General features: G+C 45.8%; 1 protein-coding gene across 1 annotated transcript in view; it reads right to left on the bottom strand.

Annotated features, from left to right (window-relative positions):
• The window catches only part of ank1a (ankyrin 1, erythrocytic a), a 51,938-nt gene extending 34,013 nt beyond the window's left edge, over positions 1-17,925 (bottom strand). Inside the window, exons 1-16 of the mRNA XM_079515471.1 lie at positions 17,884-17,925; positions 8,302-8,403; positions 4,915-5,013; positions 4,375-4,473; positions 3,810-3,908; positions 3,295-3,480; positions 2,873-2,971; positions 2,632-2,730; positions 2,455-2,553; positions 2,117-2,314; positions 1,842-1,940; positions 1,606-1,704; positions 1,408-1,506; positions 591-788; positions 331-429; positions 94-192 (exon numbers count right to left, since the gene is read on the bottom strand). Of these exons, the coding sequence (XP_079371597.1) occupies positions 94-192; positions 331-429; positions 591-788; positions 1,408-1,506; positions 1,606-1,704; positions 1,842-1,940; positions 2,117-2,314; positions 2,455-2,553; positions 2,632-2,730; positions 2,873-2,971; positions 3,295-3,480; positions 3,810-3,908; positions 4,375-4,473; positions 4,915-5,013; positions 8,302-8,403; positions 17,884-17,910 (1,800 nt within the window). The 5' untranslated portion in view covers positions 17,911-17,925. The remainder of the gene's footprint in view (positions 1-93; positions 193-330; positions 430-590; positions 789-1,407; positions 1,507-1,605; positions 1,705-1,841; positions 1,941-2,116; positions 2,315-2,454; positions 2,554-2,631; positions 2,731-2,872; positions 2,972-3,294; positions 3,481-3,809; positions 3,909-4,374; positions 4,474-4,914; positions 5,014-8,301; positions 8,404-17,883) is intronic.
• Between the last annotated feature and the right edge of the window lie 341 nt (positions 17,926-18,266).

Here is an 18,266-nt window from a genome sequence, read left to right as displayed (position 1 = left end):
TGTGTGTGTGTGTGTGTGTGTGTGTGTGTGTGTGTGTGTGTGTGTGTGTGTGTGTACATGTGCGTGCGTGCGTGTTTTTGGGGACTATCTTACTCTGGCTGCACTGTGTGGAGAGCCTCCCTTGCTGACCAGCAGGTTAACGACATCCAAGTTATTGTGATGCACAGCAACATGTAGCGGAGTCAGACCATTCTGGAGAGTAAAAGTGGTACACATTACTACACCATTTGCACTGTGCAAAGGTTTGTTTATCACAGCACACTTTCATCTCTACACCCATTTATCCCACACAGATGTGTCCTTTAAGCCTCACTACACTTTTACTACTACCTTGCCGGCAGCGTTAGGATTGGCGCCGCTCTCCAACAATAGCTCTGCCACGTCCACTTTGCCATATTTGGAGGCCACATGGAGTGCGGTGAAGCCTTTCTGCAGAGATACCAATGGGAATGGACATGCAGGATATTAAGAGAACACTAACAATTTGGGAGCACATGGTCCAAAATACATAAAGGTAGACATTAATTCAGGTAAAATATGGCCCTAGATAAAACAGCATGGAAATAACCTGAATGTCTGTAAGGTTTTACCTTGGTCATCTTGGTTTGTTGAGCCTCCATTTCCAGGAGGATGCTTATTGTCTGTGCATGACCCTCACGGGCAGCAATGTGCAGGGGAGTATGTCCTGCCGTGGTGGTGGCGTTGGGATTGGCTTTATGCTCCAATAGCAGCTTCACCAGCTCTTGGTGGCCCATCCGAGATGCACAATGCAGTGGTGTCTGGTCATCCTGTCAGGGGAAGGAAGAGTAATAACAAGGACAACTCACAAGTTTGGTACTGGATTAGATGGTTTTGGTTTTGTTTCAACAGGATTTCAACAGTTTTAGTTTTTCCAATTTTGTTTAGGCTGTTTCAGGCTACCTTCTAAAAGCTTATATAGCTTCTCTGGTATAGACTTGATTCATTCACATCCAGATGCCGTTCTAAAGACTGCAGAGTACCTTTTTCTGTCATGTGTGAAACTAAACCAATTCATTCATTCATTCATTGCCAATTCAATGCCATGTGTACATACGCTGTCACTGCCAACCCCCTACTTGCCAGTCTCAGGCAGTCACCAGTTCTTCCCCCTGCAGGAGGCGCTAGTAGAGCAAAAAGATTGCCCTCTCCACCTTCCTTCCCAACCTCAAGGAGAAATCAAACCCCAGACTCCACTATGGTGGGCAGGAACTTGTGCCACCCGGACGCCCCAAATGACAGGTTTTCAATTGACAGTTTTGACAGATATGTGGTTGTTCCTAGTCTGTGTTGTATACTTCACTTATACCATGCTTCAAGTATGAGCGTTGTTCATGTTCATGCATGGGTGTGAATTGTGCTGTGCATTTGTTAAAATGAAATCTCTACCTTAGCTTTTGCGTCCACTGGTGCCGCATTCTCAAGTAAGAACTCCGCCACCTTACAGTGTCCCGCCCGAGAGGCCATATGGAGAGGAGTCTCCACTTTCTGAGCACATTCAGGCAAAAACACAATCAAATAAGCGGTATTCATTATAACAGAGAGCCGGTTACTACAGCTGTGATAAACCTTTTGATGTGAACTCACCACATTGGAGGCACTGGGGGATGCTCCCTTTTGCAGCAAGATCGTGACTATCTTGAGATGACCCATGAATGAAGCCACATGCAAGGGAGTCAGGCCAGACTATACAGAGAGGGGAGATGAAAGTCAATGAATTCATCCAGTAATCACACCAAGAACCCTCTAACCATGTTTTTGTTCTTTGATCAATGTTTAGCATCTGTTTGCCTCAATGTCGCTCTCCCTTCCTGTTCCCTCACCTCAGTCACAGCCTCTAGTGATGCAGAGTGTTTGAGCAAGAGATCCATCACCCGCATGTGGTTTTTTTTACAGGCAATATGCAGAGGAGTAAAGCCATTCTGAAAACACAGAGGAACAACTTACCATTACCACAAAGCATTATAGTTGGATGCAATAAATCGATCAATTGTGTGTGTGTGTGTGTGTGTGTGTGTGTGTGTGTGTGTGTGTGTGTGTGTGTGTGTGTGTGTGTGTGTGTGTGGGTCTGTCGAGGGCATATGTTCCTCTAACTAACCAAGGCTCTGGAGTTTGGCTTGGCGCCCTTGTCCAGCAGTACTCTGGCCATTTTGTGGTGTCCACAGTGGGCCGCGACATGCAGAGGGGTGAGGTGGTCCAGGGTCATGTCATCAATCTCTGCATTGTACTGCAGTAGCTGCTTGACACAGTCCATGTGGTCGCCCTGGGCCGACATGTGGATTGGAGACAAGCCGTTCTGCAAGGTGCAAAACAAACAAACAAACACATGAGTGAGATGAGGTGTTGATCTACTCCAAACGTCCTCCGGTTCTGAGAGACAAAACCCAGGACTTATACAATGTTTATAGCAACAGCAGTTGAGGTGACTCTTTGTACCTTGGTCTTGGCCTGGATGGGAGCTCCATGGTCCAGGAGGATCTCGATGATCCTCACGTGCCCGTTTCTCGATGCACAGTGCAGAGGAGTCAACTCATCCTGGACAGAAATGACAGTCAGTGTGTGTGAGAATGGAGGATTTATGGAGAGAAGACATTGCATGAAGGTAATAAGCACCTTGGTCTTGGCATCAATCTCGGCCCCTCTGTCCAGCAGCAGTCTGACCATGATGACATTCCCCCGTCTAGCCGCAATGTGCAGAGGTGTGATTCCATTCTAGACAGACAGACAGACACACAGACACACATCCAGCAAGACAGTTAGCCAGGAACTGGCGGTATAAGACCACAGGGACACACATCGCAGCAACTGAAATAATCGGCCATAAACTTTAGACGAGAATAATTCCCTGTAGTACCTTAGGGGTGAAGTTGACATTGGCTCCTCTGTTGAGCAGCAGTTGAGCTACGTTCAGGTTCTCATAGTGTGCAGCAATGTGGAGAGGTGTGAACCCCGTCTGCAGGGACACACACTGTATGTCATTCACGAACACCTTTAAAATGTACCTGAGGCTGTTACTTATTTAATTATTCACTAAGCACAAACACACATGCATGCATGCATGCGCGCACGCACACACACACACACACACACACACACACACACACACACACACACACACACACACACACACACACACACACACACACACACACACACACACACACACACACACACACACACACACACACACACACACACACACACACACACACACACACACTCCTACTCCTAGCACATCTGACCCCCCCTGGTATGCAGACTGAATGTGTACAGTACCTTGCTGAGTACATCAGGATTGGGGTCATTCTGTAGAAGCACTGCGGCGGTGCGCGTGTCATCGTTGCGCGCCGCGATGTGCAGTGCCGGGAGGCGGACCTTGCCCTTGGTGCCGTAGTTGATGAGCAGGGCGACGACATTCTCATGTCCCTGCTGAAGAGCCACGGCCAGAGGGGTAAAGCCGTCCTGGAAAATACACACACGTGCACGCACGCACACACGTGCATACACACACACACACACACACACACACACACACACACACACACACACACACACACACACACACACACACACACAGGGTACATACAGGACACACACACACACACACACACACACACACACACACACACACACACACACACACACACAGGGTATAAGGAATGAAGACAATGCTGACTCGGACAGTACGGTATTGCAAGAAAACGAGGGAATAGAAGAGAATGAGCCTGCAAAAAAGCAAGCAAAGTGCTACTTGGAAGATCATTTATCAAAATCATTTTTTCCTCTGCTACCTCAGTTGGAATGCTCTGGTTTGCCCCGTTCTCCAGTAGAAACTTCACAACCTCTAGATGATTCTCTTGTGCAGCCATGTAGAGTGGAGTGAAGCCCTTCTGTTGTAGACAAACACATGTATGGACACACACACACACACACACACACACACACACACACACACACACACACACACACACACACACACACACACACACACACACACACACACACACACACACACACACACACACACACACACACACACACACACACACACACACACACACACACACACACACACACACACACACACACACACACACACACACACACACCCCATATGCCAGCAGGAGCCACAAGCACAGCACGGCAGCAGCAGCACAACAACACAACAGATACACACACAATGATTGGAACAAAGCCCAGACAGACAGACATAGGAAGGCAGAAGGACACGTTAATAGAAAGAATGGCAGACATGACATCCAGTTGGTTTCAAGTCCAATTCTGCAATTGCAATATAGAGTGATTGTCCTGTGACCATGGCTGTATTGGGGTAGCAGAGAAGCTTGGGGGTCTCACCTGCGACTGAGCGTTGACATTGGCCCCAAAGTTAACCAGCTCTGCGACCACTTGCTCTTGCCCTGCCAGGGCTGCGATATGCAGCGCTGTGTTCCCTTTCTGTTGAAAGTGCAAGTAAACAGAGAGAGAGAGAGAGAGAGAGAGAGAGAGAGAGAGAGAGAGAAAGAGAAATTGTGATGGCTTGAGCTGAGAAGAACTGTTGGTGTTGTTGGTAAGTGTGGTTCAGTGTTAATTTCATTGAATAAATCGATGACAAAAAATGTTCGTCTTTTTCACTGACGAAAACGGGAAAAAAATACTACGCTATGATGACTAAAACGGATAAATAAAAAAACTAAATATATTGACAATTTCGTCAACAAATAGAAACTAGACAAAAATGTTAGGGGAGGGGCACCTGCTGGCCAAGTGGTCCACTGTTTATTCGATTAAAACTAGACTGAAAGAAAAACCATTTAGATGACAAAAATATGACTAAATGAAAATAAATGTTATTCGAAATATTATGGCCATAAACTAAATGAACCGTGGTGTGGTTACCTTGGTGGTGGTCTCCAGTATGATATCATTGTGGAGCAGCTCCAGCACCATTTTGACGTGGCCCTCCTTAGAGGCCAAATGCAATCCGTTGAGGCCATTCTGAGTGAGAGAGCAAAGCAAAACCCCACACTGAAGAGACCTAAACAGACTGAAGGCCTGGATCTGCTGCATATTCAAACACATACACATAAGTGTACAGTACATACTGTATACACTATACATTATACTGTAGCATCTTAACCCATTAAGACCTGAGGCCAATTCTACAAATGCCTTCTAAATTTTGCCAAGGTTGATCCCTGACATGATATATATTTATATATATATATAACACTTTTTTCCCTATTTTTCTAGAAAAATAGGGAGAACATCTGAAAAATGGCAGATGTACAAGCTCACATCTTGTATCTGTGAACTTGCCTTGTACTGTATATCTGTATATCTGTATATCTGTATATCTGTATATCTGTACTGTATATCTGCTATTTTTGTTTTGTTTTCTGAAAAACCTACGTTGCTATATATATAGCTAAGATCTAAAATGACACAGATGCCCGGCTTTAATGGGTTAATGAAAAAGCTCATCAACATCACACACAAGAAGAAAAAAAACCTCCACAAAGTAAGTGAACACACAAACCATAACAGACAACAAGTACTTACACTGGAACGACAATCCACCTAATAATACACCACACATGCAGTGCTCTCCAAAACCAAATGCAGTCATTAGCATTAACAACATCCATGGTGCATGATGACGGCATGGAGAACGTTATCACTCCATTAATGGTGACAGAGACGAAGGGGGAGCGGGTCGGAGGAAGGAGGAGGGGGTAGGGGTTAGGGAGGGGGATGGCACGCCGCCGGTCTCGTGGCCGGGAAGAATACGAGCCGTGTGGGATAGGTCTGACCTCACACAGCCTTCCTTCAGCCGCACAGGACATGTGAGGTTGGACCTTTCCCACATCACTGATATTATTCCTCTGAGTGGGGGAGACCACAGCACACCATCACTCTACTGCAGACAGAGGAGAGAGGGAGGAGGGGGAGAGAGAGAGAGAGAGAGAGGGAGAGAGAGAGAGAGAGAGAGAGGGGGGGAGGGAGAGAGAGAGAGAGAGAGAGGGGGGGAGGGAGAGAGAGAGAGAGAGAGAGAGAGCGAGAGAGAGGGAGAGAGAGAGAGAGAGAGAGGGGGAGGGAGAGAGAGAGAGCGAGAGAGAGGGAGAGGGAGAGAGAGAGAAAGCGAGAGAGAGGGAGAGAGAGAATGAGATGAGGGATAGGAATGACAAAAAGGAACGTGAAAATAATACAAACTAAATAAAACATGGCCATGATAGAAGACAGCACACACACACACACGCACACGCGCACACACACACACACACACACACACACACACACACACACACACACACACACACACACACACACACACACACACACACACACAGTAGAAGAAAGGATAGCAGAGACGTAGAGAGACAGAACAGAGAGGATGATAAACGTGACAGAGAGAGAGAGAGAGATTAGGAAGTGAGGGACTGTGGAGGAAGCGAGGGAGTAAGGCAGTGTGGTTGGCCAGTGGCTGTAGCCATGGCGGTAGGAGGTATCCACTCACAGGGACTAGGGGACAACAACTAAAGATGTGGTTGCCACCCAAGCCTCCACCTGGCCTTGCTCCCAGGAGACGGACACCTCATAGATATTACACACAGCGTCACAAAACGACATGGTCACATAGCCAATACACTACTACACCACCACCACACATAACACAGGCACATTCCACATCAAAACAATATCATTTAAAATGACTAGTATATGAACATGCTGTCAATAAGACAAAATGAGAAATTTGTGAGAATTTATTATTTTGTCTGTAGTTCTAATTTTGTCCATAGGGTGTCACCCTTCATCAGCTTGGGGGAAATTGCCAGTAATAGCTATACAGTAGATAATGGTATAAAATGTCAGTTTACATAAAACACTGTTGTTGTGTGCCCTCCTCTTGTGAATGAGTTTACTATCCTGTGATAGCGGCAATACTGTACAACAATTATGGCAAAATGCTGGGGACAGCCTTGGTGAATGGTAGGGAAACCATGTCTATGTTAGATTAATGACCCAAAGAATCATATGCACACACTCACACAGACAATCATACACACTTCTTGGCCCTGTTTCAGTAGCCTGTGGGCAGCAGTAGCCCTAGTCCACTAGCAGTGTGCTTGGCCCTGACCACCCTGGGATCTGCCGTCAGGATAAAAGAGCCAGGATGGAGGAGATGGGGCGGAGGAGAAGCCCCTGCCCTATTTAAAAACTTCCCGGGAGACCCTGTACCTGTCATACTACTGATAAGCTACCTACCTGAGCAGCATGCATTATATACAGTTGAATTAATGCAAGGGTACACGTAAACACATAACAATCGGTATGGTTATAGACATGTCATGCACATTAGATGCTCTTTTAGAAAACACACACACACACACACACACACACACACACACACACACACACACACACACACACACACACACACACACACACACACACACACACACACACACACACACACACACACACACACACACACACAAAACAAAACAAAACAATGTACAATATAGTAGAAACACACAATGTACAGTATAGTAGTAGTAGCATACACAGGACATATTTGAGCAGAACATTGTATGTTCTGCTCGAAACAGAAATCTTGGCAGATTTCAAAATATTCCTTGCCTCATACTAATGTTGGTGAACAGAGCACAACTTCAGACACTAAATACCAAGACTAATCATGTATATAGGTATTAATTGACTAGTTAGTCTGGTTGCCTAACTGGGCAAAAACAGGGTAATTCCCAGACTTCATTTATAGAGCAACCTTGTGACGTCATGTGGGTTAATACATCATCATCATACATCATCATTATACTGTACTTAGCAACCACCACACTTGCAATTACCCAGAATTGTGAAATATCTAGTTGTTCATCAAGCTTGTAGCATTTCAGTTTGGATCTGATGCTGAGAAATGCTCTATTGTCACATTCTCATGTTTTAGTGCCTTAGTATCACACATATTGTGGCGCACGCACGCACGCACACACACACGCACACACACACACACACACACACACACACACACACACGCACACACACACGCACACACACACACACACACACACACACACACACACACGCACACACACACGCACACACACACACACACACACACACACACACACAATGAGTCTGTTTGCATGCATCTATGATGCAATTTTATGGAGGATCAATTCATAGGAGATTGTCGTCAATACAAATGGAAAACGATGAATTGCCAGTATATTATTACTGGAGCTTCAGTCCGTTTAATTCTCTCACCTGATTGGCTGTGTTGACATCAATGCCATTCTTGATGTGGTCCAAAGCTTTGTCCAGGTTTCCAGAACGGGCTGCCCGCAGAAAACTGTTGCCAGCATCTGCCTGCAAGCGAGACAGAGAGAGGAGGAGAAGACATATAGGGACAGGAGTGTACCAGAGAGTGAGACACACGTAAAGTGGGATAGGAACAGGGCAGAGGTGTAAGGGAAGAGGAAGAAGGAGATAGGTAGAGAGGTCTATTATTTTCATTTAAAATAAATAAATAAACATTTACAGGACTTAAACCTATATCAGAAGCCAAATAACTGATTTTCCTCTCATTTCAGCCCCCCTCATGAGGTTTTGGAATGTTCAGTTAGAGAGCAGTACCAAATTCCTACTAGGCACACAGACGAAGGCTGAAGTGCAGGAGACCATGCATACTGTACTTGTGTACAGAGTGTGTGTGTGTGTGTGTGTGTGTGTGTGTGTGTGTGTGTGTGTGTGTGTGTGTGTGTGTGTGTGTGTGTGTGTGTGTGTGTGTGTGTGTGTGTGTGCGTGTGTGCGTGCGTGCGTGCGTGCGTGCGTGCGTGCGCGTACTGTTTGTAACGGTGCATGCATGATAGAAGCACATACAGATGTCCCCCTGACTCCATATGTAAACCAATCAGACTATCCTGTCCCCTCTTCAGCCTCAAACATCCATCCACAGATGGAGCCATGCAGGTGATAAGACAACTGGGATCATATGATTGCCACTGCACCTGCTCTGCTCAGACGTATACGGTACGTGGGCTCATGTTGTGTGTGTGCTTGTATGTGATAAAAAGGAGAGAGAGACAGAGAGAGAGAGGGAGAGAGAGAGAGAGAGAGAGAGAGAGAGAGAGACCGACAGACAGACAGACAGAGAGAGAGACAGAGTGACAGAGACATAGTGGGACTGAGAGATGTTGAGATTGCAAAAACAAGAGCATTATTTTGGTGAGTGTCTTGGCTCGTGGTCCGGCAGCACATGCCTTGTGTTTCAGGGTTTTGTTTGTGTCTGAGGGCTGCTTGCCTCCCCCAGGAAGGGGTCTGAGGGCTGCATGCCTCCCCCAGGAAGGGCTGCTGCAGAAAATGGATCACTCATGCGGCACAGGGGGAAGAGAGAGGGAGGAGAGGAAGAGGAGGACTGAGGGAAAGAGAGAGAATGAGAAGGGAGAACCAGAGGGGGGATGGTAGAGGGAGAGAGATGGAGAGAGAGAGAGAGAGAGAGAGAGAGAGAGAGAGAGAGCGAGAGAGAGAGAGAGAGAGAGAGAGAGAGAAATCTTTCTGCGGCAAATCTTCTACCTTTATTCAGCAGAGTCATCTCAACACTCTGGTCAGGAAAGTCCATCTCATCCTCATCTAGAGTAAAGGCTGCTATTCATGCCTTACTGTATATGACCATAAACACAAACCAACAATCACATGAGATCTAATAAGTCCTCCGCTGAATCAGTCTGGGTAAAGAGGAGAAAGGTCTGCATGCCCGAGCTGGAGGCATAGCAACAAATGACACCAGCCCACTCTCAGCATGACACCAGTGGCACGGCACTGTGCAAATAGAGACCACTTTAACCATTTAACGCATCACACGTATTTATTTTACATTTTTCCCCGAATATAATGACGGCTGGGTTGAAGTGGTTAAAAAACATTTGTACAGGAGGATCTCCTCATCATTTTAAACCACTTTAATCCAATGTGTAAAAAAAGGCACATTTTAGCATTTTTAGCATTTTATCTACTAAAGATCTCAGTGATACATTTGAAGACCTTAAAGCATGATAGCCGAGTTGCAGTCATACAAACCCCATCAGACTGTACACACACACACACACACACACACACACACACACACACAAATCCTGTTGCTTTTTAGGAAGTATATAGAGACTTTCCCAAAACTAATCATCAGCACCCCCCCCCCTATTCAATTCACACAAACTGGCAAATAACAATAACAAATGTTCGCCAGTGTTTCTCACAGTGCTCCAACCGAAAAGCCATACATATTCTAATCATTCAACATTCAAACCACTATATGTAACTAATGAAGGAAAAATACCCAGTAGTAGGCCTATTGTGTCTTTCTAGTTGGTATTCTAATGTGCTCTGTGTAACATTAAAACCCATTCATTTACTCACAGTGGCTAAGCTCTCTTGGTCAGTCATAGTTTCTCCCTCTTCTTACGACCATACTCCTCTCTCTCTCTCTCTCTCTCTCTCTCTCTCTCTCCTTCATTCACTTTTACTTTTTCACCCAATCCCCTCCCTCCAAACTGTTACAGGACAGCAAACTGACCACAAAATACCTCCAATCCTTTCACTTCCATGTTCTGTACACACCAGCCTGCATGTACACACACACACACACACACACACACACACACACACACACACACACACACACACACACACACACACACACACACACACACACACACACACACACACACACACACACACACACACACACACACACACAGAAATAGACATTGTTTCAACATCTTTAATGACGCTGTCCTTTTTGATGAATTCCTGTTCTGTCTATAGAAGTGTCTATTTGTACGTCTCTAAATGTTTTGATGATTTGAACATGGTGGACCCTGTTGGAAACAAGTGTAATGCTTAATTGGGTCGTCCACTCACAGTTAACAGCCTTTGTATTGAGTTTGTGCTTGAAATGTACTGTAATTCTGCAAACTGTTAATAAATTCTTCAATCAATCAATCAATCAATGCATGCAAACAGACTCATTGTGTGGTGATAGATGTGTGTGTATGTGTGTGTGTGTGTGTGTGTGTGTGTGTGTGTGTGTGCGTGCGTGCGTGCGTGCGTGCGTGCGTGCGTGCGTGCGTGTGTGTGTGTGTGTGTGCGTGCGTGTGTGTGTGTGCGTGCCCATGGGCCTGAGAAGCCAATTATCCTCAAAGAGGCCTACACAGTAACATCCTGTTCATTTATCCATGTGTAACTGAGTGTGCAATGTATTTTTCTTTTAAAGATTAGTTTTTTTTGGCTTTTGTGCCTTTTATTGATAGTTACTGTACAGTGAAGACGGACAGGAAAGAGGCAGAGAGAGAAGGGGAGAGACATGCATGAACGGGACTCGAACACGCAACGTCAGGGGCGTAACTACCGTGACGCAGACAACGCGACTGCGTGGGGGCCCAGAGGCAAGTGGGGCACACGGCCGCCCACCCATGCCGCCTGTAAAATAAAATACAGAGATGCAATGACAGTTGAGTTGAACAAAGTTTGGCGGAGCCTGGTGGTGGCTGCTGCTAGCACACACAGCCACACCATACCATATGCATAGGCACACATGTGCCCCTCCTCCCCCAACAGCTCTCCTCTAGTAGAGTGTAGCCTCGTTCCCAGGCTGTAAGCTAATAACGTGAAGGAAGTCAGAACTCAGAAGTGTCTGTGGCGAGTGTGCATGCAGTGGGCTTTCCCAGTCTCGAGTCCCGACAGCCAGGACCACTAGGCCAGCAGGCGCCCGAGTGTACAAAATTAAACTATAAATGGACCTATAACAGTGAGGATTTGCCCACATATGATGCTTTATATTGATGATATCATGGTGCAGATACTAATTCAGTTGATTTTTGCACCAGGCAGTGTAAAAGGTTTTCAGGCCGTGCCATGCATGGGATGCAGAGAAAACAGGTGCACTCGCACACACGCATACGCACCCACACACTCACGCACACGCACCCACACACACCCTCACACTCCCAAGCAAAGAGCAAATGGTGTCATTGTAGCGCCATGGTGACCAACCATAGTTGCAGGCCCCCTCTGATGGCCTCTCAATTCCTCGGACACAAGCAATTCCACCCCCCAACAAGAGCGGTCGGCTGGCATTAAGGAGATGTACTGCTAGTCACACTGTAGAATCCACCATATGAGGTCAGCCTGTTCACAGCCAGGTCATTAAGTTCAAGTGGTCAACAAATGTGCAATACGGTCATCTGTTGACATGGGTATGAGAGCTACTGTCACAATGTCCATCAACATCAACATTAGCCGTCTTTCAAAAGGCAGGTACTGTAGCTCAACATGGGTTCAGGCCAAGTCTCAGCTGTGTAAAAAGTGCAATGTTTCATTGCATGTGAACACGGTCAAACAGAAATGTAGAACAGTACTACTGAATGGAACGTACTCTACTGTAGTAACATTAATATATCATCATGTGCATGCAATGCGTGTGTTGAGGAGAGCTCAATGTGTGGTCCACTGAGATAAGGACATAGGAGGCCCACACCCAGCCTAAAGCATGGTCAGATGCACACACAATCACACATACGCATGCATACCCCCCACCCCCCCCCCCCCCCTCCCCCCATTACACACGTAACTCAAATAGCAGCCTAAAAGATGCTCTGTGGTGACTCTACATTCGCTACATTCCAGTGTGAGTTAGATGAATGTGACTCTTTCTTATTAGTCCCACAGAGACGGGACAGGCTTTGGGCTCTGGGGCTGAGAGGAGCTGAGCGAGCACATTAATCATACGGCTTGGAGGCAAAGAAACAGACAATGACCTGCTCGTCAGCACTAACATTAACATGAGCAACACCAACACAGAGCAGCTAGGTCCCCGGGATAAGAATGTTGCTGTGCATCTCTCACAAACAGTGAAGTCCTCCGTGTTAATTGATCCATTTGCTTCCTTTTTCCCTCTACACAAAATGTCTTCGTTCATTCGATTGGGAGTTTATACTGCACTGAGGCTCAGTATTACAGAGGAAAATTCATCCCTCATCACATTACGGAAAATCCCCTGGTCTCACTTCCATTTTCAGCCTCCCTTCTCTTACAGTACTTAAATCTGTTATCAATTCCTTCCCTCCTCTCCCTCTGCATCCCGGTGCTCCTTTCATTCCTCTCTCTCACTCACTAGCTTAATCTGCTAGTACTGCAGCAGACTCAATGACATCATCTCCCGCTGCTAGACTGCAGTGAGAAAACCCAGTTATGTGTGTACTGTGAGTGTGTGTGTGACGTGTTTGTGAGTGTGTGTGTGTGTGTGTGTGTGTGTGTGTGTGTGTGTGTGTGTGTGTGTGTGTGTGTGTGTGTGTGTGTGTGTGTGTGTGTGTGTGCGTGCATGTGCGTGTGCGTGTGCGTGTGCTTTGCTGAACAGAATTGAGTTTCACACACAAGATTAGCATCCAAGGCATGAGAATTCTCACCCAGGGAATACTGTTTCTCACCGTAGTAATACGTGTGACACCTGAGGGATGATTATTTTCACACCGAATCTAGTGTGAGTGTATGTGCGCTCGTGCACAAGTGGGCCCGTGCACAAGTGTGTGCATGCTCACGTGTGTGCGTGCTCACGTGTGTGTGCTCAGTTAGAGATGGGACAGTGTGAGTGTATTTTGAGGAGCAGTAGGCTGCATTGATTAGGGGAGTAGGAAGTGGAGAAACAGTATCAAGCTGTCTTGTTGTCAATGGTTCGTTCCCCATGGACGGGCACAGGGGCTGGGCTATTAGTTTCTGTCGGGCAGGAACCTTGTATCTCCATATTTCAACCGTAAAATTTGGGGGGGTTTGTTTTCGTAAATGAATGCCCTACTTCATCATACTAGTGTCACAGAAAAGTAACAAAAATAGCATATCTACAAGCTCACAATGTGTCGCACTGAAACATTAGTGTAGATCAGCTATTTTCGCTATTTAAAATTGTGAAAGTAGTTAAGTGAGTCTGTGGAGCTCATAAATATGTATTACCAATGAAAAATACTAGTAACAAGAGTAACAAAATAGTAACTATACTGAAAAGTAACAGTTTTGGACATACAAGGTTTCCACCGGACAGCAACATATTGATCTTAATGAAGCCACCCCTCCTCCGCTGGTCCCCATAGACCTCTATGTGCAGCCACCCCTCCTCCACTGGTCCCCATAGACCTCTATGTGAAGCCACCCCTCCTCCGCTGGTCCCCATAGACCTCTATGAAGCCACCCCTCCTCCGCTGGTCCCCATAGACCTCCACCCCTCCTCCGCTGGTCCCCATAGACCTCCACCCCTCCTCCGCTGGTCCCCATAGACCTCCTAATGAAGCCACCCCTCCTCCGCTGGTCCCCATAGACCTCCTAATGAAGCCACCCCTCCTCCGCTGGTCCCCATAGACCTCCTAATGAAGCCACCCCTCCTATACACTCCTCCGCTGGTCCCCATAGACCTCTATGTGCAGCTGAAGCCACCCCTCCTCCGCTGGTCCCCATAGACCTCTATGTGCAGCTGACACTACAGTACAACCACCACAACCACTGACCTGCTCCCAGCGGATGGAACCACCATTGGTGAGTCTGCAAAGGGCTGGAGTACATAAAGATACATTAACACTGGTGAATTAATCAATGCTCCTTGAAAGGACAAGCTTATGCATGCTGTGCATGCGCGCACATGTGTGCATGTGTGCGCGTGCACATGTGAGATAGATAGTTTGTTCAATTGTTAAAGTTGTTAAAGTTATTTTTAAATACATGCATATATTACGTACATACACAGTTTGTGCATGCCTCTGCATTTGCACACAAATAGATACATGCGTGTACGCACACATTACGGAACACTATGAATTTGCAAGGACAGCACCAGGTGCAAATCATAAATATTTGAAGTGGCGGAGAAGCTTCTTGTGCACACAGGAAAGAGGTGAATTTGAGGTGCAGAAATAGCTGGTTTAAAATCAGAATGTCTTTATAGTATACACTCAATATGATTGGAAATTCTGTCCAGGTCATAAAGCACTGTTACGGTTTAAACAGCTATTTCATCTCCTGATCTTGCTGACTAGCATTCGTTCTGGAAATTGATTTCCTTTTTTTACTTCCCTCTGGCCTCTGTCCCTCCCTTCATCTCTCAAATGTTCAGAAGTGGTTGTATAGCCAAGGTTCTGTTTCCGCCCGTACTGATGTAGTAAGTATAGAGTCAGTCTGCTTGAGGCCATTGGGATCCTTCAGCTACAATATGGACATATTTACAGGAAGCTCTGAGGTGGAGCTGTTAAATCCACTCCCACTCATCTCCGTTGGTCTGTCTGTCCAAGTGTCCATCTGTCTTTTTGTCTCCATATATGCTTCCACCCCCTGTATCTGGCAAAGAATCTTGTCCTAGTTTTATTATTTACCTTCTCGCAGTCCTCCCTCTCTCCCTCCCTCCCTGTATTCCACTGCTTCTCTGCTTCTTACTCTCTGATTGTCTCTTTATATACACACCCCCATTCTGGCCTCCACAGTTGTAGATGAGATTGTCATGGTTATTGAATTCTTTTGTGTAGCGATAAAGCGAGACTGAGCTATAGAGTGGTGATAGAAGCTAGGGTGTGGGGGAAAGTGGTGGTAAACATACTGTGTTTTATTTAATTAATCAAAAGTAATTAAACCAAATAAAGCAGGTGGGAGATAATTAATGTACAAGCGCAGGACTTGTACCAAATTAAAATGTGCATGAAATTCCGAATTGGCTGCTTGTGCTGCAGTTAGATGTTTGAGTGTAAACATGGCCACTGGCAAGACATGCCGTGATACAAGCCTGTTGCCATCTGTGAAATCAAGGGAATAACTAAAGTTCAGGTCTATACTGGTACCTAAATATAACAACAGTGCTAGACCCAATAAAGACCACAGAAATCCATATAAACTAGTGCAGTTGTCTTGAGCAGTTATTAGTTGCTTCAGCCTCAGTTATATGAGTTTGAAACTAACAACTCCGATGAGCATTGGGCAGGCTCTTTGTTATGAATGTTTTGCTTAGGGCCCTTTGGTGGCGCAGGGGTAAGCCCACCACTGCGGTCTAGGGGGCAATCCACTGTGGTGCATCTGGCTTGGCCGAGCGTCTATGAACACAATTGGCTATCTTTGGGGAGGGAAGCCGGGTGGAGAGGTTGCACGTACTCTATACGCGATGTGGGGTGGAGCCTGTCAGGGAATGTTGAGCGGGAGGAGTAGGAGAGAAGCACTACGTCCTCCCCATGGGGACTCCTCCCTGGCAGGTGAGCGAGCCAGTAAGGTAAAAGCAGTGGCAAGCAGTGGGAGAAATTCATTGGCACATTGACTACATCGGAAGGAAAAAGGGTGGGGGGATAATTGGCTAGTCTCTTTTTTATCAATATTTTGCTTATTTCTTAAAGGAATGAAACCGTTTGAATTGCTTTAGAAATTCCAACAACTGTGTTTACTTTGTTTATACTTGGATCTTTGCTGGACATTTAACATGATTAAATTTGCCCATGATGTGAGATAAATGTAATCTGGAGATATTGTAGTAAACTGGCTCTACAGGAAATCAGGAATACGTCAGATTAAGTCCACCACATATAGTTGGTGAATTCTTATTTCTTCAGGTTGCATCATCTAGAACCTTGCATCTGTCTGCAGTACTGTGCTAGCACTGGGAAGTGCCGCATCAGCAATCTCACTTGGGTAAGTAAGGCCTGTTGTGTGTCACCAAATCTATTGGCCCAAAATAACTCATAACTTTGGGCGAGTCAAAATGGACAAAATGGATTACAGATCATTTCCATTTGGGTCCATGTTTACGGATAGGTTTTTACACTCTCACAGTTAAATTAACACTGAGGAATACCTTAGCGAAACAATAATAAAACAAACCATTAATGACCCACTAATCAGTGCACCGACCACCAAACATAATACTAGGTCAACATCTTAACAATCTGAATATGAAGCAGATAACCCAAGGAAGTCCGAAACAAGATTAGGGAGGACAAAACAGGTTGCAGAGCCATGTTCGTACACTTAAGATGCAGCTTGCTAATCTTTGACACACACGCATAACAACTCCCTGAGATACTCCCAAGCAACCAGGCTCCCACCCCTCACGTTGCTATGGGAGGCCAAGTGTAGAAGAGTTCTGCCCTGGTTCTGCGTGTAGCGAACAATTAATTTAACAATTCTACTTATTTAATTAAAAGTTGATGTCCCTTTGCCTTATACGGTTAGTCTGGTGAAACCTTGAGACACTTCACCTTCCTATTGAGCAGAGCCAGTGTTTACACTGTGTGGCATCATCTCATTTGCCCTCCATCCGTCTCTCTCTCTCTCTCTCTCTCTCTTTCCCTCTCTCATTTTTCTCTGTCAGTTACTAGTCAGAAAGGACAAGGGCATATTGATGAATGAAAAGAAGACCAAACAGCAAGGTTCTGAGTAAGGGAGTAGTCTCTAAATAGCTGTGTGTACGGAAAGGGATAGAAAACAGAGAGCAGCATGGTACCGAATTGGAACAGTGCAAACAGAGAAGCATGTGTGCTGAATAAAACATTAGGACACCCTAAAATGGACTGAGAATCAAAACATTCAAATATGCTTATGCTCAATATAATAATAATAATAATAATAATAATAATAATAATAATAATAATAATAATAATAATAATAATAATAATAATAATAATAATAAACAGGAAAACACAATCGAATGACTAAGACAAAGACAATAAGGGAATCAGACAGAGAGAAAGAGCAAGAGGTGAAAGAGATCTAGAGGTGAGCGGGGTAGGGGGGAATAAAAGGTGAGATGGAGAACAGAGCAGAGTTTCTAGTACTCACTCCAAAGGTGACAGTCTTGACTGGCATGCCTGTTGGCCCAGCACTCTCCTTCTCTTCCCACTTCACCGTCTTTTTCTCTGTTTCCTTTTTCCGCAAATATGCGACTGTCTTTCTGTTGCCCCCCCTGCGAGTGCTGTGGCACTGGGCACAGAGACCCTGTCCCACGTAAACACGCTCTCACACCCAGACAACCACACTTGAGTAAGCAGGGCCCTAGTGGGAGGGGAGACGAGGGAGGGTGGGTGTTTGGAGGGGGGTTAGGGGGGATGAGGGGGGGCCTGGGGGTTTATCTCTACAGGAATGCTGCCTGTATCTAAAGACACACATTTCACACACGGCCCAAAAAAACGAATGGGAGTTCCTCACTTATAGTATCAGTGTCT

Source organism: Electrona antarctica (assembly GCF_951216825.1).
Source record: "Electrona antarctica genome assembly, chromosome: 12".
NCBI classification, from domain to species: Eukaryota; Metazoa; Chordata; class Actinopteri; order Myctophiformes; family Myctophidae; genus Electrona; species Electrona antarctica.
Note: the sequence above shows the minus strand (reverse complement) of the source record. Positions and strands in the feature narration are given on the sequence as shown.